The sequence below is a fragment of the Onychomys torridus genome, chromosome 10 (genome assembly GCF_903995425.1).
Source record: "Onychomys torridus chromosome 10, mOncTor1.1, whole genome shotgun sequence".
Taxonomy (NCBI): domain Eukaryota; kingdom Metazoa; phylum Chordata; class Mammalia; order Rodentia; family Cricetidae; genus Onychomys; species Onychomys torridus.
The window spans coordinates 70,442,330-70,459,305 of record NC_050452.1 but is presented as its reverse complement, the minus strand read 5'-3'; the positions used below and the strand labels follow the sequence as shown (position 1 = coordinate 70,459,305).

The following is a 16,976-nucleotide window of genomic DNA, read 5'->3' as shown; positions in this document are numbered from 1 at the left end:
TAAGTAAGACAGAACACATGGTCCCATTTTGATTGTAGTGATTACCCAAGGAAGGCCTTCTGTCCAGTGAGTGACCCTAATACATGGTCTAGAGTGTTAGAGAGGTGGAAAGAGCTGAAACAAGGAAGCTCAGCATGGTGAGTAGAGCTGGTAGATACCCAGGTAACCTTGTATGGACTGTTAGAGCCATCTACATCTGAAGCCAGCACTGTCCTTGTCTTCACACTCACAGGAAACCTCATGTATCCTATGTAACTGGGCTTGTGAGAAATGACAGTGTGATCAAGTGAGCAGTGGTCTGAGGATCACTCAAAGAAAGAAAGCTTGTTGATGGTTTGAGTAAACAGTGTCAACCATTTAGCTGCGACACTAAACTGTCACTCCTTTAATCTAATTCTGCCACAGGTACAGGGTGATTATAGGTAACATTGATACTTTAAGGTTCCATACACCCCTCTGGGTAATAATAGCAGACACAAGGATGGTCTTCATTCACCACACTTGGCTTCCCTTGGATCATAGTAGCATCAGCTTCTATATACCTTCCAGTATAGTGTGTTGTGGAAAGCAACAACTCCACAGAGTATGCAACTCATCCTCTATGAGAGCCTGCTCCTAGAGATGGGACTATATCGGGCATGAACCTTCAGGTCAGCAGTGATAATATCATCCCTATACCTGAGCTCTGGCTCTACATTTTTCATGTGGCTTAAGTCTTTGAGTCCCCAATAGAATCACAGCTTTTGAAACAAGCTAGGGACAGTCGAATGACTACTGCTCATAAGGGTAAGTATGGACTCCTCTGAGGCCATCCCTGTAGGAATCCTCACTGGAGTAACAGTCAATTTCCTTGAGCATCTTCCTCAACCGTGCAAGCAACTCTTGTCCCTCAAAGCCCAAATGTAAGGGCCTTGTCATGAACCCCCTCTTTACCTGCAGGAGTAGCCCTGATCTTCCAGCTCTTAACACATGGTAGATTAGTGGTAGATCTTCCTTCCCTGACTGTGGAAGTCCACTGGTGTCATGTTTGAACAGGTAAGGCAGTGTCTGGGAGATTTTCTTTTCCTTCATTTTCCCCTTCATACTTGTTAAGGCACATGACATTATCCATGCTCTAGATTTGACCTAGGGGCCAGGTGGAGCTGGGAATTGTTCTGGCAGCAGACTGATGTCTCCAGTTTCTGTTAGTAACCAAAAACCCACCAGCTGCCTGTCTTCTGTCCTCTTCCTCAGTATATCCCACACTGGTAACAAGAGAGAAAACTTAATTTGCTAAGCCACTCTCTCAGGGACCCACATTTCTGTAGCATGTGTCAGCCAATCAGAATGTAGGCTCCCAGTGGAGTGAACACTGGAGCCTGGCAAAGCCTGTTGATGGAAATGCTCCCCTTGCCAAGGCATGGTGATTTTTGTATAAGGATCCTGGTAAGAGCAGCTTTCAGGCCTATGGATGATTATCCAGTGTCCACAGTTGTAGATTTGGCAGACACAGCTCGCCCCTAGGATAGAGCCAAATGGAAAGCAGCACTGGAACCCCGAATCTTGTCATGGTAATGGGCTAAGGCTTCTTAGAGAGACAGGCTTGCGTTGTAGATAATACTAGTCCAGAGAGCCTCTTATGATGATGGGAGCAGGCAAGACCCCAAGCATTTATGTCACTGAATCTTTTGTCTGCCTGGACTTTCCCAGGTCTGTAATCTCAGGTTGTCTAGGAGTTCTGGCTTGTGCTCTAGAGACTGGAGTGCTAGCAATGGCCTCACAAAGGAGACTTCATTAGTAAAACAAAGTGAAAAAGCACTGTGAAACCTGGGAGTGGTAGCATACAACTGTACTCCAGCATCTGGGAGCATGAGGTAGGAGAATTATGAGTTTAAAACTAGCCTAGACTGTATAGCAACTTCTATGCTAATTTATAATGACTCCCTGTTGAGAGAGAGAGACAGAGGCAGAGACAGAGAGACAGAGAACACAAAGGAATTATATGGGTTGAGACAGTGGAAAAGGCCAACCCCGAGGCTGAGGAAGCCCCATTGGACCAGGTCTGTTTCAGAGACAAGAGCAGCACAGCTAAGAAAGAGAAAACAAGAGGGTGGGCTGAGGGGCAGGGAAGGACGGCTCCCTCTGAAGATTAGCATACTACAGGTTGTTTAGGAAAGCCAGCTAAATGACACGGAACGTTAGCTCAGCATAGAGGACACTGACACATGATGTTAGGGACAGAGGCCTAGCGAGAGTGTCACTGACTACAGGAAGTAGCATATAGCCAGTATGTCAATGGAGAGAAGGGCAGGAACTGATAGAGAGGCAAGTGTCATAAGAACCAGGAAAAGGATCCACGGAGCTATATGCCATTTTAACAGGGACAAAGCAGGGATGTGCAGCCCTGGATGACTACCCACAAAGGATAGTATCAAGAAGAAATCTACTGACTGAACTTAACAGAGCTCCACCTAGGTGGAAACTGGTGTTCCAACTGAGATTATTAGAAATATAGCTGGTATCTGTGGGGGGAATAATGTCTAAAGAAGGGTAGATCTAAATTAAGTTGAGCTCACACATGTCCCAATGTCACACAAAAGCACACACACACACACACACACACACACACACACACACCAACATAGATCAGGCAGGTAATGTCAGCACTGAAACTTTTATGTTCAATTATTTTACAAGTGAGATGGTTTTAAAAGAAAACTCAGAGAAGAAGATATTTTCACACTCACCTCTGCAAGAGACTGGCTTCCAGAGCACTTACATTACAGGGTCTCTGAGGTAATGTGCTCTGGGCATCACCAAGTTAAGCCTCAAGCTCACAACTCACCTGAGAGGTCTCCTGAGAATACTTCTTACACAGACCATCTATGCCCAGAAAGAATGTCTGGATATTGGAGTTAGTCTGAAGAGAAAGCAAATGACAATGTATAAACTTCTGGCCACTAGTTAAAAAAATTGTCTTTCAAGATCTACAATTAACTATACATAACACAAACAGCAATTCACCCATGTGAAGGTAACCACACCTCTAAGGAGCATGCAGGGCTGTGGTAGTCCCTCTGGACCATATGCCCCTTTATATCTATTAAAAATGTGCTTCAAAATGAAGGTAAAAGGGGTGACTTTTTTCCAGACCACCACCACCGCCACCGCCGCTGCCGCCGCCGCAGCAGCAACAACAACAAAAGCAAAACCAACCAACCAACCAACCAAACAAACAAAAACCCAAGAAGCTTTGTCATCAATAGATCAATACTAAAAGTAAAAATAAAGGAATTCCCTGTGGGTAGAAAATGATCATTGATAGACCACAGAGTTTGGGAGGCAGCAAAGAGCAAGAGAAGAGGGAGTACAGGGAAATTCAACCAATTAGCCATGTGTGGTAGTGCTGAGTTGTCAATTTAGCACAAATTAAGAGCCAATATTCCATCTGAGAAGGGGGAGGATGGTAGAAAGATCATGGACTGAAACTACCTGAAGTCCTTGCATGGTCAGGAAAATCTAACTTAGATGAATCTTTAAAAAAAGATTTTATTTTTATTTTAATAATGTGTATAACTTGTGTGTCTATGTGTAGGTATGTTCATGTGAGATCAACGGAGTCAAAAGTTAGCTTTCTGAACATGCTGAAATGAGTTCATAGTACTTAATACACATTTTTCAAGGTTGCTCAAGAAAAAAGGACTCATAATAGTCAATCAAAATTGTGGGGGGGAGCCATATGTGGAGGGAGACACATGACTTTAATCCCAGCACTTTGGAGGAAAAGGCAGGCAGACCTCTAAGATTGAAGCCAGCCTGATCTACATAGCGAATTTCAGGATAGTCAAGACTACATAGAAAGACTCTGTCTCAAAAATCCAAAGTAGGCTGGAGAGATGGCTCAGTGGTTAAGAGCACTGACTGCTCTTCCAGAGGACACGGGTTCAATTTCCAGCACCACATGGCAGCTGACAACTATCTGTAATTTCAAGATCTAACACCTTCACATAGACATACATGCAGGCAAAAGCACCAATGCAAATAAAATAAAAATAAATAAAAAAAAAAGAAACTTTAAAAAAAATCCAAAGTAAATAAATAAGCAAAATAAAAGAACACCATTCTAGACATTATGGACATGTTTTGAGGTAAGTAAGTACATAAAAATGTATCTGATACTGAAAGTATAAAACTCTAAGTGAATCTCCATGGCTTCAGATTTTGTGTGTGTGTGTGTGTGTGTGTAGCTGAGGATCGAACTCACGGCCTTGTTCTTGCTAAGCAAGCACTCTACCATTGAGCTAAATCCCCAACCCCCAGAATTTTAACTTTACAGAAAATCATTGAGCTGTATAGTCTGGGGATGGGTTTGAGTGGCTATGTTACTCTAGCCATGTAGTGTTTCTATTTGTGAGTTCATTACAATAAACTTATACATACATACATACATACATACATACATATGTACATAAATACATACACACATACACATCCAAGCTGGTCTTAAACTTGTTATGTAGACCAGCCTGGCCTAGAACTCCAGTCTCTGCCTCCTAAGTGCTGGAATTAAAGGCATGTGCTACTGCTCCCTACTCTATGAAATTTTATGAAGTTATTAACTATGATTCATTAAACTTGAATATATAATGCAGGAAAGGAAACTTTCAACTACAGCTTGTATATGAACATGGGTGCAAGAAATTCCAAGTGAAATAATAGCAAATTGAATCTATCTGTAAAAGCTGAAGTATGTCATCACAAGTTGACTCTATTCCTAGAATCTTACATGGGTTTTTTAATTTTGAAAGTAAATGAAGGGGTTGGAGAGTTGGCTCAGTGGTTCCTAGAACCCATGTTGGGTGGTACACAACTGCCTGTAACTGTAATTCCAGGGAATCTAATATCTCTGGCCTCTGTGGGCATGGCACTCATGTGCACATACCATATACAGACACATAATTTTTTAGAAAATAAATGTATTTTTTTTTTAAAAAGTAAATGTATTCTCCATCCCAGAAACAAAATATGGTAAAACAGAATATTATCAAGAGTTACAGAAAAGTAATAAATATAGTTATATTGATTATATATCATTCATGATTTTAAAAATATCTTTAGCAAAAAGTAAAATAAAATAAAAATACCTTTAGCAAACTAGTATACACATGCTTGGTGAACTACTAAAACACTGACCATGAAGTTAAGAGAGACAAGGGTGCTTGCTGTAGTCAGCATTTCTACACAGCACCACACAGGAGTTCCTGCCAATGACTCCAGACACTACTGCATATACAAATATTCTAGAACAGGACCTAGTGAATAGCAAAGTCACTGGTGTTACACATTTCAAAAAAATTTATTATTTTTTCCATACTGATCAGTTTCCCCTCCCTCCTCTCCTCCAGTTCCCTCCCTTCCACCTCCCCCTACCCCTCTCAATCCATTCCTTTTTTGTTTCTGTTCAGAAAGGGGCAGGCTGCCCATGGGTATCAACAAAGCATGGCATATCAAGTTGCCGTAAGACTAAGCACCTCTCCTTGTATTAAGGCTGGGCAAGGCAACCCAGTATGAGGAATAGGTTTCCAGGAGCCAGCAAAAACATTAGGGACAGCCTCTGCTCCCACTGTTAGGAGTCCCACAAGGAGACCAAGCTACACAACTGTCACATACATGTAAGGGGCCTATGTCAGTCCTATGCAGGCTCCCAGGTTATTGGTTCAGACTCTTAAGTTCCTATGAACCAGGTTAGTTGTTTCTGTGCATTTTCTTGTGATGTCCTTGACCCCTCTGGCTCCTACAATCCTTCCTCCCTTTGTTCATCAGGAGTTCCTGAGCTCAGTCTAATGTTTGGCTACTGTGGGTTTCTTTTTCATCAATTACTGGATGAAGACTCTCTGATGATAATTGGGGGTAGTCGCCAATCTGATAATAGGCCATGGCCAGTTGAGGCTATGTATACCCTATTGCTAGGAATCTTAGCTGGGGTCATCCCTGTAGATTCATGGGTATTTTCCTTGCATCAGGTTTCTACCTAACCCTGAAATGCATCCCCTTTCCAGTCATCTCTTTTAGTGCTCTCCCACTCCAACCACCCCAAACCTGATCCCTCAAGTTCTTATCCCCACCTGCCCCCAGTCCACCCAGGAGATATCTTCTATTCCCCTTCCCAGGGAAATCCATGCACCCCCCTACCTTGGGCCCGCCTTGTTACCTAGCCTCTCTGGGTCTGTGGATTGTAGCATGGGTATTCTTAACTTTACAGCTAATATCTACTTATGAGTGAGTACATACCATGTTTGTCTTTCTGGATCTGGGTTACCTCACTCAGGATGATTTTTTTTTTCTAGTTCCATCCATTTGCCTTTTAATTTCCTGATGTTATTGTTTTTAACAGCTAAGTAATACTTCACTGTGTAAGTGTACCACATTTTCTTTATCCATTCTTTGGTTGAGGGTTTTGTTTCCAGGTTCTGACTATTACAAATCAAGCTGCTATGAACATAGTTGAGCAAGTTTCCTTGTGTTATGATTGAGCATCCTTTGGGTATACATCCAAGAATAGTATAGCTGGGTCTTGAGGTAGATTGATTTCCCATTTTCTAAGAAACCACCATACTGACTTCCAAAGTGGCTGTACAAGTTTGCATTCACACCAGCAATGAAGGCGGAAACACAACTAATTTTTACATACTAATAATGAATGCTTAGGAGATGATATTTTCAAAGCTGCTATGGTAGCTCTTTAAAGCAGCCAACACCTAAGGATGGGCATACTACAGTTTGCAGGCCTCCAAGGAGAAGCATTTGTAATTTACTGAGAGGTGAGAGAGCACCTCAACAAAACACACCCTACATTCACGAGCTAAAGGAGCCATTACTGGGTAGATGTCAATCGTACCTTAATAAGTATAAAATAAAAATGTCAATGAGGGAGGGGGAAGGAGAAGGAGAGGCATTTTCATAATCAGATTATTTGAAGTAGGAAGACCTACCCTAAATATGGACCACATCCTCTAATGGCAGTCTATATAAAAGAACATAGAAGAAGGAAACTTTGCTTTTTGCCTCCTGGCAAGTTCATCTACCCTGCTGCTAAGACATTCTTTCACCAGTATCAGAACCAGGTTTTTCAGGGTTCCTGCATAGAACAGCAGCTCCTCAGGAAGCTTCCAGGACTACAGCACCAGAGTTGGACGGCACAAGGAGTTTCCCTTACCCAGACTGGTCTTTATTATTACAAACATGACTATATTACTTGGAGTCTAAAAGCCAGAGATTTTCCAATCTCATTAAGCATCTGTCTCCTTAACGTTATCTATTCTTTTCTACCTCTAATTGAAAGCCAGTTACACTTCCCTTGGACTCATTCTTCCTTGTGGTCCTAAGCTTAGGGAGGCAAATTCCAAATAATACATCCTTCTGCTTTGCTCTGAGGTCACGAGAGGCTTTCCTTCCAGAGGCCCAAGTTGCCCCCTGCATCTTGCAGGTATCTGATTTACTGCACTGGTATTGTATTTCATGTGTGAACCAGTAGTGGCCCATTTTAATGACAAACAAATCAATACACAGATATGTCTCCTGTAAGAGTATCTGTCCAGTCGCACCTTTAGAATAGTCTGGGACATTGCTGAGAAAATCTGCTTATATAACAAATTTGAAGGAATAGATCAAACTAGAAACCACCAGAGGGCACGTCCCTAAAACTTACTTCCTAGACTTAAGCACAGGTACAGACGATACACACTGAGCACATTACAGAAGCCTTCCTATTGCAGGTCATACATTTGTTGAACATATATACACATGTTCAACCAGGGGTGGAATTGCTGGGTTTCTGGAGTATGTTCAAAAAGAAATTCTGGTGGTTGAGCGAAAAGTAGTCTGGGGTGAGAGAAATCCAGAAGGTGTGCAGCGGGGCATGTTATATAGACAGTTACAGAGACCTAACTTGAATGCTGTGGGGGACAGACTATGGCCATCTGAGAAAATATTCCGGGCAGAAAGAGCAGAAAGACCAGGCATGAGATGGAGTCAGCCTGCTGCAGAAGTAGCACCAGGTTGGAATTGCTGACCTGGAGACCAGGAGGCCCCCAGCGGCCAGGCCACAAGAGCCCTTTGACTTTTTCCTAAGCAGTGAGACTCATAAAAGTGGGATATGCCCTACATACAAGTAGATTCACTGGCTACAGGATGAAAAGCAGGAAGGATTGGCACGTGTGGTAGGGTACAGCAGTAGGGAAGGAAGACATGGGTTCCCAAGAGACTGCTGAAGGAGAAGCCTACCATGTGTTGATGGCTTAGGATATAATGTGGCAGCAAGAGCAGAAGGAATGGCCTCAATGTTTTCAGCAGGCTCATTTGCTTGCTCTCTCATACACGGAACAAAGAAGATATGCTTTTTACAAGCAGCCACAGAACAGCCATAACTACCATACATTAAAACATAATAAAAGGGGCTGGAGAGATGGCTCAGTGGTTTAGAACACTGGCTGATCTTCCAGAGGACCCAGGTTCGATTCCTGGCACCTCCATGGTGGCTCATAACTCTAACTCCAGTTTCAAGAGATCTGACACCATCTCCTGGCTTCTGTGGATACCAGGTACATATGTGGTACACAGACATAAAATGCAAGCCAAACAACCATACACATAAAACTAAAAAAAAAAAAAAAATTAAAAAAAATTTAAAAAACACAGTGAAAATCCTGATTAACTGAAAAAGAAAATACCTTAAAGCCCCAATCTCTGGTCACAGACTACAAAATAAAGTTTCAGCACAAAGGTGATAGTGGAGCTGAAGTCTAACTATTTAGAAAATAAAGATGTTCCTACCTTTCTTCTCCTTTCTCCCTGCCCCATTTCTTCCTTCCTTTCACTGTAGCTCAAGCTGACTGTGAACTCACAGCAATCTTCCTGCCTCAGCCCTCAGTGTTAGGATGTTTGGCATATGTCACCATGCTCAGTTCTAGAGGAAGAGGCAGGCAGATCTCTGTGAGCTCAAGGCTAGCATGGTCTACACAGAGAGATCCTGTATCAAAAGAAAAGGAAAGAAAAGAAAAGAAAAGAAAGAAAAATGAAAGAAGGAAGAAGAGCAAATTATAGACTGTGGAGCTATCTCAGTGGTTAAAGGATGAGGATCAGAGAACAGATCCTCAGAACCCACGAAATGCCAAGCGAGCCTGATAATCCACCTGTAATTCTAGCACGTAGGAGGCAAAGACAGAAGATCCACACAGCAGCTGGCTAGCCACACTAGCCATATTGATGAGCTCTGAGTTCAACTCAGAGACCTGCTTCAGTGAACAAGGTGTTAAGTGGTTGATGAGGACTCCTAATGTCAACCTTGGGCCTCCATATGCATGCATGCACATACACATGCACTACCCACACGCACATCAAACATGCACATTCATAAAAAGAACATATAGCTTATTCAAGAATCAGGAAGATTTGATACAACTGACATCCAGGCATATCCACTTTAGTTCTATTCATAAAATACATCAGATTAACTTATTTGTTGGTATAAACTTTCAAATGATTCCAGGAAAGCAGTCCTCAAGACAATACAGACATATAGTACATGGAAGGAAATGGACAGATTAAATACATTTATTAATGTCCCAGATAGGATTACTATTGCTGTGATGAAACACCATGACCAAAAAAGCAATTTAGGGAAAAAGGGTTTATTTTGCATATACTTCCAGATTACAGTCCATCATTGAGGGAAGTCAGGGCAGGAACTCAATCAGTCAGGGACCTATAGGCAGGAGCTGATGCAGAGGCCATGGAGGGTGCTGCTTATTGGCTTGCTCATTGTGGCCTGCTTGTTTGCTTTCTTTCTTTCTTTTTATTTTTTTATTCATTCATTTATTTTATTTTTTTGTTTTTGTTTTTCGAGACAGGGTTTCTCTGGGTAGTTTTGGTGCCACCAGGCTGGCCTTGAACTCACAGAGATCTGCCTACCTCTGCCTCCCAAGTACTGGGATTAAAGGCATGCGCCAACACTTCCTGGCTCAGCCTGCTTTCTTATACAACTCAGGACCATTAGCCCAGGGGCTGTGTCCTCTCTATCAATTGCTAATTAAGGAAATGTCCTACAGGTTTTCTCACAGCCTGATCCTATGAAGGCATTTTCTCAGTTGGGTTCCCTCTTCTCGGATGATGCTAACTTGGGTCAAGTTGACATAAAACTAACCAGCAAAATTAAGAAACAAGAAGGGGCTGGGCATTGGTGGTGCACCTCTTTAATCCCAGAACTCTGGAGGCAAAGACAGGCAGATTTCTGTGAGTTTGAGGCTAGCCTGGTCTACTGATCTGGTTCCAGGGTAGTTCTGGGCTACAGAGAAACACTGTCACCAAAAAAAAAAAAAAAAAAAAAAAAAGGAAAGGAAAAGAAAGGAAGGAAGGAAGGAAAGAAAGAAGGAAGGAAGGAAGGGAGAGAGAGAGAGAGAGAAAGAAAGAAAGAAAGAAAGAAAGAAAGAAACAAACAAACAAACAAACAAACAAGGGAAACAAATGGCCTAAATAGTCAACCCAGGAAGCTGGAGAAGGGTCAAGGTCAGAGGTTCTTTTTCCAGACTGACCCTGGCCTTATGGAAGAAAAGGGGTACTGCAGAGCTACGTAAACAATGGAATTCAAACTGTTAAATGTTTAGAGAAAAATAAGGTACTTTCTATCAAAAGTCAAATATTTTTCCTTTTTTCTACTTCTAGGAATTTATGCCATATAAATACTCTAGCAATTTTGGACAGAAATTGGTAAAAAATGATGAGTGTAAGGCAAAACAGACAAAAAACAAACAAACAAACAAAAAAACCAAAAAAAAAAAAAAACCCACGATAAAACAGGTTGTTTAAAAGGAAAACAGTAAGATATTATGCAGTCATGTCAAAAGAATGTACTCCAAACATGGTATCATTTAGAGAACATTCTGTGAAAAGAAAAGTCATAAGACACATGGACTAGGTGCCACTCCTGGATGCTGTCATCTTTTGAACAGGATCTGGGGATGGCTACATTCTCTATTATGACTTTCTATAGTGTCTGAGTTGTTGGGTAACTCTGTATTTGTTATAAAAATTGTGATGTTTAAAAATAGCAGTTCAAATATACATTTGGAGAACAGGCATAGAAGAGACAAATCATTTGATAAGAAGTTTATACCAAAGAATAAATTAATCTGACATATTTTATAGATAGAACTAAATGCACTGGTTTAAGACAATAGAGCAAATAATTGACTTTAACTTACATTATGAACAATGCTCTTAATTATTCATTGTATCTTTTATGAAAAACCAAACTTGCCCAATTAAGAAGCCAGTGTTGTATAAAGAAAATTTAACCCATTTTCATTTCTAAGAACATAGCACAATCTAATAAACTGTGAATACGGCCAACCTGTGGGTAAGAAGGAAAGCATAATGAGGTTTTAAAACCAAATCTTGATTGATATGGAGGCTCATGTCTGTAATGTCAGCACTTAGTAAGCTAAGGCAGAAGGATATTGTGTTTAAGGACATCCTGGATGACACAGTGACAAACACATAACAAACACATTTTACTTAGCAAAACTAAACAAAAATAAAGAAAATTAAAAACAAACATCAATCAACCAAAACCAATCAGCAGTAAAACTGAATCACAGAACAAACAGCAAAACCAAATCCTATTATGCTTTACTACTCACAAATCTCATTAATCTAGCAAAATGAATAAAAATTTTAGATACTAGTTATTAAAAGTTTAAACTCAAGTTAAAAGGAAAAATACTATATTGAATATTCAAATTCTAGAGATTTCAACTTACATGTTTCGAAAGTAAAACTGTATGACAAGGAACTTGACAGATGAAGCATTCATCCTTTTTACCTATCAAAGAAAAACGAATGTTTAATTACATTATACTGGACAGTGCTTTGAAATATGTGTGAACATGGGCTGAGTTAGAATGCAGGATTACAATGTCTAAATGTTTTTACCTTCTTATGTGATGAGGCTGTGGATTCAGTGAAACACTTTATACAGTCATTTACTTTTCTGCTTTGTAAATGTGCCCCCACAACAGTGACCATTAAGTTAAATTGGATTTTACAGTGGTATCCTCTCTCTCCCCACACCCAGTGCACTTGTGTGTGTGTGTGTGTGTGTGTGTGTGTGTGTGTGTGTGTGTGTTTCATGCAGGAACTCACATACACATAATGTTCTACTATTAAATTTTAGCACCAGCCCTTTTAAAATTTTCTTTTTAGGGCTGGGCATGATGGCATACACCTTCAATGCCAGGAGACAGAGGCAGAAGGAGCTCTGTGAGATATTGGTCTACCCAGTGAACTCGAGGATAGCCAAGCCTACATAGATACCTTGTCTCAACAAAACAAAACAAAACAAAACAAAACCGAAACAAACAAATAAAACAAAACCGAAACAAACAAAACAAAACAAAACAAAACAAAACAAAACAAAAAACCCAAAACTTTTTGAGACTGGGTCTTGCTAAGTTGCCCAAACAGGCTTTGAACCTCCAATCCTGTTGCTTCTACCTCTTAACTAGAACAAGGCAAACACTGCCACCTGGTTTAGTGATTTTTTTTTTTTTTTGGTTTTTTGAGACAGGGTTTCTCTGTGTAGCTTTGTGCCTTTCCTGGAACTCATTCGGTAGCTCAGGCTGGCCTTGAACTCGAACTCGCAAAGATCCGCCTGGCTCTGCCTCCCGAGTGCTGGGATTAAAGGTGTGTGCCGCCACCACCCGGCTGGTTTAGTGATTTTAATATAAAAATTTTAACAATTTAAAATGAAAATAACTCCTTTAAGCCTCTATAATACCTCTCAAGGTCACCATTACATCACCACTGTGTTCCTGCTACCTAAGAACCAGTCTCAGCTGAAGCACAAAAGGTTTATACACCTGTTTACTAAGCATGTAACTAATTCACCAGCTCACGCTCTAGTTCTTTGCTGACCACCTAGGGGGATTCTGTCCATACTTCACTATCCTCTTCTCTATAAAACTGACCTCTATCTTGGCTTGAATCTGAACTCCATGGCTAGCTCTCAACACCAGCCTTGTTATTTCATCCATTCTCACAGACATACTCTGGGCCACTTATCAGCATCTCTGTGGCTACCAAGTCCTGGACCTCCTTAGTACCCTATGTAAAAATGCAGACTTGCCACGGAATTTCTTATAATTAAACTCCCTGTGTTGAGATAATTGTATATTCTCTCTCTGTCTCTCTGTCTCTGTCTCTGTCTCTCACACACACCCCACACACAGTAGGGGGTGTTGAGGGTGAGCAAATGCAAGCACATCAAGGTCAGAGGGCAATTTCCAAGAGTCACTTATCTCCTACAGTATGTTCTACTGATTGAACTCAAATAATCAGGCTTTACAGCAAGTATGGTTAACTGCTGATATATCTTTACCAGCCCCTCCTCTCTTCTTATAAAGGCCTTCAAGTCACCTTTCCCCACCCCTAGCATCCACTTTCCATGTGTTTCTATTCTCTCTCTTTGTGTTCTATTACGCTCTCTTGTAGGCGCGGCACTGTAAGTGTTTACAGAACAGACTCACAAGCCTTGTGCTGGGGAAGGGGGATTGAGAGGGGCACAGAGGAAATCCCTTGCAGCTCACTGACAAAGTGGCTGATATTTAATATATACTGTCAACTAAAAATAAATATTACACTAAAAGGCTGTTATAGGACCTGAATGAGCAATCAGCAAAAAGAGCCAGTAAGTGTATAAGGAAACTTTGGCCACTCAGGAAAAACACACAAGTGAGCTGGGCACATCAAAGCGGGAATCTAGATGGGCACTGCCTCTCTGGACAGCAATTTGGCCTACTTTAATGTGCACATCCATGTGTTAGCAGTTCTACCCCTAAGTGGAAAACTGTTTTAATAGTCAAATGACATAAAACATAAATGTCTTTTGGTAGGGAATAACTTATAGTATAGTAACTGAGGATATTTACAACCTTAAAAATAAAACAAATGCTGGGGGGGGGTGGCGCACGCCTTTAATCCCAGCACTCGGGAGGCAGAGCCAGGCGGATCTCTGTGAGTTCGAGGCCAGCCTGGGCTACCAAGTGAGTTCCAGGAAAGGTGCAAAGCTACACAAAGAAACTCTGTCTCAAAAAAACCAAAAACCAAAACAAACAAAACCAAAACAAAACCCAGACTAGCGTGTGTGTGTGTGTGTGTGTGTGTGTGTGTGTGTGTTTTGTTTTTTTCAAGATATGATTTCTCGACATGTGTAGCCGTGGCTATCCTAGAACTCTCTCTGTAAACCAGTCTGATCTAGAACTCAGAGATCCACTTGTCTCTGCCTCCTGAGTGTTGAGATTAAAGGCATGCTCCATCACTGCCTGACTCAAACAGACTAATTTTAACAATGAAGGCAATCTGTGCCCTAGTGAGCAATAAAAGCAGTTTACTAAATAGTATATATACTATATCATGTGTTTTAAAAATCTGAAATACCATGGCCAACAAACTAGTTCAACTTGAGTAAAAACACTTGCTACAAAGTGTAATCCACATGGTGGAGAGAAACAACACCTATAGTCCTTTGATATTCACCCCACAGTGTGTGTGCGTGCAAAATTTCCATCAAGGGCTGGATAGATGACTCAGCAGTTACTAACACTAGCTGGTCTTCTAAAGGACCTAAGCTCAATTCTCGCACATGGTGTCTCACAAACGTCTCTAACTCCCGTTCTAGAAGAGTCAATGACCTTGCAGATACCAGGCACAAACATGGTGCACAGACATACATGTAGGCAAAACACACATACATATAAAAATAAGTAAAAAAATTAAAAAATTATATTACCTGAAAACGTCTGGGAGGAATATCTGATTTTAACAAGAGTGTATGAACATGAATCACTAGAACTAGCTAAGTTAAGACTCTGTCCAGAAGCCCCTCTCCTTTTCCTCCAACTTTGGGTATTGGAACCTATGTAGGCTTCATGATTCAAGAGCCAGAAATACCTTGATGTGCCCACATCCAAGACCCTAAACTAATAACCCACACCAGTGTTGTGTGGGGCCTTGTAATTTGCAACATCATGAAGGCACATAAATGTCTTTAGGTTATGTGCTAAATTGTTTTAACTTTATTTCAAATCATTGGTGACTTCTACCACTGACCCAGTAGATATTTTCAAACACTGATTCTTTGACTTCAGGGGAAAATCTAGGACATCTACACACCTCTACTTTCTTCTTTACCTAACATCTTTCTTCTGTTTCTACTTACCACCTATAAACTATACTTCCCAAGGTGGTAGTATTTTCCACCTGCCTTATCCTTTGGCACTTACTTCCATGTTACTGACTAACCATTAACATTCCTGCCTCTTATGAATTCCAGATTCCCAACCAGGACTGCCTCCTGTCTCCTCCCTAGCCAGCTCCCACAAGATAGGGTCTAAAGCAGCAGTTCTCAACCTGTGGGTCAAAGGCCCCTTTCACAGGGGTCGCCTAAGACCATTGGAAAACATATTTACATTACGATTCATAACAGTAGCAAAATTAGTTATGAAGTAGCAATGAACATAATTATTTTACGGTTGAGGGGAGGGGTTACCACAACTTCAGCTGTATTAAAGGATCGCAGCATTGGGAAGGCTGAGAACCACTGTTCTAAGGTGAGCTTACCAGCTTTGCCCTCCATTCTGCTGTTTGTTCCCTGTCCAGTATCCACCAGCAAGGGTTCAGCTCCTTACTTTCTTGAATTAAGTCTGTTGAATCTGCTTAGCATCCCCCAAACCCATTTCTCCTGATCCCAGGGCTACATCTTGTTCATCACATTGCTTCTCACAAGTCTCACTGCACAGTTTCTACTGAATTCCTCTCATTACAGACTACTTTTCACACCAGGCTCCCTCTTAGAGCATAAACCAGAAAACCAGGAATTCTACCCCTGGTTGCATACATGTACCTACAAATACACGAGCCAGAATTTTCACAGTAGCATCATCTGCCACTTACACATCTGGAAACCACTATGTTAGTTCAACTAATGAATAATTTGGAGTGTGACCACACAGCAGAGTTCCATGACTGTGACACCTATATGTACAATGCTCACACAAAAAACTGTGTGTAAATTCCTAGACAATTAAGGTAAGGCTGGGAAACAAAATGAACCCGAAGTTTCCGAGAATCTTCCGTGGATTGGTGGTGTACTGTTCCTTTACTTGCCAAGTTAAACATGTCGGTCACTTTGTGAAAACCCACTGCTTCTGCACCCCTCCACCCTCTCACTCCCCACCCTCCCGCCGCAGAAGCTGCACTTCAACAACAAACACATTCACATCTGACCAACTGGCCACTGCAAACCAGCTTCCAGGTATGCAGCGGCTGGCTTTCTGCAGTTCCAGCTCCGCATCCCAGCGGGGGTTCGGTGGTCCTGCAGTCCTGCAGGCCCATAGAGGTCTCTCGCCTCTGCCCCGCCCGCGGGAGGAAACCCACGCTGTGACCCACGGCCAGCGACCCTCCTTCGCCCGGTTCCTCTGCCCGCGCGAGCACGCGGACCTTTGCGGAGGCAAGCGTCGCAGTACACGTGCCCGCAGCTGGTCAGGCTGAAGGACGACTTCCTGTGCGGCGGCTGGAAACAGCGATTACAGAACACCCAGCTGGCCATGGCCGCAGGGCCACGTGAGTCCCTCGCGAGGCCGGCCAGGCCGGGACGCACTTCTGGAAAGACAGCTCTGCGCCTGCGCTAATTTCAGCGCATGCGTGTTAGGGCGTGACTGCCCGCGCAGATACGGAACCAACCTTGGAGCCGATCCCGGGTTTCCCGAGGAAGCCAGTACCAAGAGCACGGAGGCAAGGAAAGGCCGCCTTCTTGGTGACGGAGGGAAGCCTGGCAGTGTGGGCCAGGACAGTGATTTCTGGTACCTCACGAGGAAGTTGGTGAAACGGGACATCAAGGGAGACTTGGGTGGGTCGGGCCTCAGGGTAGAGATAGGCCCAGGGAC

General features: G+C 42.1%; 1 protein-coding gene across 1 annotated transcript in view; it reads right to left on the bottom strand.

Moving 5' to 3' along the window:
* Positions 1-16,755, bottom strand: part of Rnf212 (ring finger protein 212) — a 35,612-nt gene extending 18,857 nt beyond the window's left edge. Inside the window, exons 1-3 of the mRNA XM_036201021.1 lie at positions 16,531-16,755; positions 11,796-11,857; positions 2,825-2,899 (exon numbers count right to left, since the gene is read on the bottom strand). Coding sequence (XP_036056914.1) covers positions 2,825-2,899; positions 11,796-11,857; positions 16,531-16,639 — 246 coding nt within the window. The 5' untranslated portion in view covers positions 16,640-16,755. The remainder of the gene's footprint in view (positions 1-2,824; positions 2,900-11,795; positions 11,858-16,530) is intronic.
* Positions 16,756-16,976: the final 221 nt, after the last annotated feature.